Source organism: Oryx dammah, unplaced genomic scaffold, assembly GCF_014754425.2.
Source record: "Oryx dammah isolate SB20612 unplaced genomic scaffold, SCBI_Odam_1.1 HiC_scaffold_7, whole genome shotgun sequence".
NCBI lineage: Eukaryota > Metazoa > Chordata > Mammalia > Artiodactyla > Bovidae > Oryx > Oryx dammah.
This window is the reverse complement of record NW_024070191.1, coordinates 13098673-13102227: the sequence shown is the minus strand read 5'-3', so window position 1 is coordinate 13102227 and position 3555 is coordinate 13098673. Positions and strand designations below refer to the sequence as shown.

Sequence of the window (3555 nt, the reverse complement as noted above, 5' to 3'; positions counted from 1 at the left end):
TCCACAGTTTATTGTGATCCACACAGTCAAAGGCTTTGGCATAGTCAATAAAACAGAAATAGATGTTTTTCTGAAGCTCTCTTGCTTTTTCCATGATCCAGCAGATGTTGGCAATTTCGTCTCTGGTTCCTCTGCCTTTTCTAAAACCAGCTTGAACATCAGGGAGTTCAGGGTTCACGTATTGCTGAAATCTGGCTTGGAGAATTTTGAGCATTACTTTACTAGCATGTGAGATGAGTGCAATTGTGCAGTAGTTTGAGCATTCTTTTGCATTGCCTTTCTTTGGGATTGGAATGAAAACTGACCTTTTCCAGTCCTGTGGCCACTGCTGAGTTTTCCAAATTTGCTGGCATATTGAGTGCAGCACTTTCACAGCATCACCTTTCAGGATTTGAAACAGCTCAACTGGAATTCCATCACCTCCAATAGCTTTGCTCGTAGTGATGCTTACTAAGGCCCACTTGACTTCACATTCCAAGATGTCTGGCTCTAGATTAGTGATCACACCATCATGACAAGGGTGAACGTCAACATTCTAGGAATCAGCGAACTAAAATGGACTGGAATGGGTGAATTTAACTCAGATGACCATTATATCTACTACTGCGGGCAGGAATCCCTCAGAAGAAATGGAGTAGCCATCATGGTCAACTAAAGAGTCTGAAATGCAGTACTTGGATGCAATCTCAAAAACGACAGAATGATTTCTGTTCGTCTCCAAGGCAAACCATTCAATATTACAGTTATCCAAGTCTATGCCCCAACCAGTAACGCTGAAGAAACTGAAGTTGAACGGTTTTATGAAGACCTACAAGACCTTTTAGAACTAACACCCGAAAAAGATGTCCTTTTCATTATAGGGGACTGCAATGCAAAAGTAGGAAGTCAAGAAACACCTGGAGTAACAGGCAAATTTGGCCTTGGAATGCAGAATGAAGCAGGGCAAAGACTAATAGAGTTTTGCCAAGAAAATGCACTGGTCATAGCAAACACTCTCTTCCAACAACACAAGAGAAGACTCTGCACGTGGATATCACCAGATGGTCAACACCGAAATCAGATTGATTATATTCTTTGCAGCCAAAGATGGAGAAGCTCTATACAGTCAACAAAAACAAGACCGGGAGCTGACTGTGGCTCAGATTATGAACTCTTTATTACCAGATTCAGACTTAAATTGAAGAAAATAGGGAAAACTGCTAGACCATTCAGGAATGATCTAAATCAAATCCCTTATGATTATACAGTGGAAGTGAGAAATAGATTTAAGGGTCTAGATCTGATAGATAGAGTGCCTGGTGAACTATGGAATGAGGTTCGTGACATTGTACAGGAGACAGGGATCAAGACCATCCCCATGGAAAAGAAATGCAAAAAAGCAAAATGGCTAGCTAGAACATGGAAGCAACCTAGATGTCCACTGACAGATGAATGGATAAAGAAGTTGTGGTACATATACACAATGGAATATTACTGAACCATAACATATTTGAGTCAGTTCTGATGAGGTGGTTGAATCTAGAACCTATTATACAGAGTGAAGTGAGTCAGAAAGAGAAAGATAAATACTGTATTCTAACACATACATACGGAACCTAGAAAAATGGTACTGAAGAATATATTTACAGGGCAGCAATGGAGAAACAGATAGAGAGAATAGACTTATGGACATGGAGAGAGGGGAGGAGAGGGTGAGATGTATGGAAAGAGTAACATGGAAACTTACATTACCATATGTAACATAGATAGCCAACAGGAATTTGCTGTGTGGCTCAGGAAACTCAAACATGGGCTCTGTATCAACCTAGAGGGGTGGGATGGGGAGGGAGATGGGAGGGAGTTTCAAAAGAGAGGGGATATATGTGTACCTATGGCTGATTAATGTTGAGGTTTGACAGAAAACAATGAAATTCTGTAAAGCAATTATTCTTCAGTTAATAAATTAAAACGTAGTGAGAAAACACACATACACACACACACACAGACAAGATGAAGCCTCAAAGCTCAGCCCCAGGGAAGCTGTTTTGTCTTGGAATTGGTAGGAGTTCCCTTGCCTGGTGCTGCTTTGTCTTTGTGGCTTAAATGATACTGAAGACAGCTTGATTCCGGACCAAAAAAAAAAAACAAACCACCTGTTGGATACTAAGAAATCAGGTTCTATCTCAGGTCCTTAACAAGGATGGAGAAAATCTCAGAATGAAATCCAGAGATGCCCCCTTCCTCAGCTGGTACCTCTGGGTATGGCCTTGGTGTCTTTCATTTTAATTAATCCAGTGAACCCACCTCTACCTTTCAAAGGAATCTGAGGGAAACGTTCTCTGCCAAGTCCCAGCCGAGTCCCTGGGACACTCAAGAACGTGGGCCAGGTTCTCGTGTAGGTTAAGGAAGCCTGAGAAGAGTAAAGATTATAGACAAACAGCCTACCTTTCTTTACAAGGTCTTGTTTTGCATCTCTGAAATCTCAGATTCAGCTATTACAATGAGGTCCTGTTGTAGAAAGAGCCGGCCTTTTATCACCACTTAAAATCTAATTAATCCATATTGAAGCACAAAGATTTCTGTTGTATTTTAGGGTGAGGGGTCATAGAGCCTTCTTTGTTCATCCTTAGACTTATAATCATCAAGCATAGGGGATAGAATTTTACCAAGCAAATTGGAAGGTAACAGATCAAATCCTTATCGGAAAGCGTAACTCATAGTTTTAACAGAGCCCTTCGTCCTTTACATGAAATACTATATTTGAGAAGAACAAAAACGCATTTCAGAGTGCACAAAGAGTTAATGATCAAAGCTTATATTCCTTGAGCAGCGTTGAACCGAGATTGTCACGCTACTGCCCACCTCAAGACGGCAGCTCCTATAGGGGTTGCAAGGGTCCTAAGGTCTGTTGCAATGGCTTTAGTTTTGAGAATAGCAATGCAATTCGTGGGGATTTTGCTCTCATTGCTGGGATGGGTTTTATCCATTGTTACGACTTACTTGCCACATTGGAAAAACCTCAACCTGGACTTAAATGAAATGGAAAACTGGACTATGGGGCTCTGGCAAGCCTGTGTCGTCCAGGAGGAAGTGGGGGTGCAGTGCAAGGACTTTGAGTCTTTCCTGGGTTTGCCTGCTGAGCTCAGGATCTCCAGGGTTTTAATGTTCCTCTCGAATGGGCTAGGGCTCCTGGGCCTGCTGGTGTCGGGCTTTGGCCTGGACTGCTCGAGGATTGGAGAGACACAGCAGGACGTCAAGAAGCGGCTGTTGATCCTGGGAGGAACTCTGCTCTGGACAGCGGGCGTCACAGCCCTCATTCCCGTCTCCTGGGTGGCCCATGTGACAGTGCAGGAGTTCTGGGACGAGCGCATCCCCGAGATTGTGCCCAGGTGGGAGTTTGGAGAGGCCCTCTTTATCGGCTGGTTTGCTGGATTTTCTCTCCTGCTAGGAGGGTGTCTGCTGAACTGGGCTGCCTGCAGGACCCAGGCTCCCCTGGCTTCCGGCAGCTATGCAGTGGCAGAAGTGCAAACTCAGTGTGCATACCTGGAAAATGGAACTGCCAACCCTTCAGTATAA

General features: G+C 43.5%; 1 protein-coding gene across 1 annotated transcript; it reads left to right on the top strand.

Moving 5' to 3' along the window:
• Positions 1–2835: 2835 nt before the first annotated feature.
• On the top strand, positions 2836–3555 carry LOC120865709 (putative claudin-24). The gene has a single exon (XM_040243026.1). The coding sequence runs from the start codon at positions 2893–2895 to the stop codon at positions 3553–3555; it is 663 nt and encodes a 220-aa protein (XP_040098960.1). The 5' UTR covers positions 2836–2892.

What these genes read in the sequence shown, in the direction of transcription:
- LOC120865709 (XM_040243026.1), top strand. Translation starts at nt 2,893, where the DNA reads ATGGCTTTAGTTTTGAGAATAGCAATGCAATTCGTGGGGATTTTGCTC.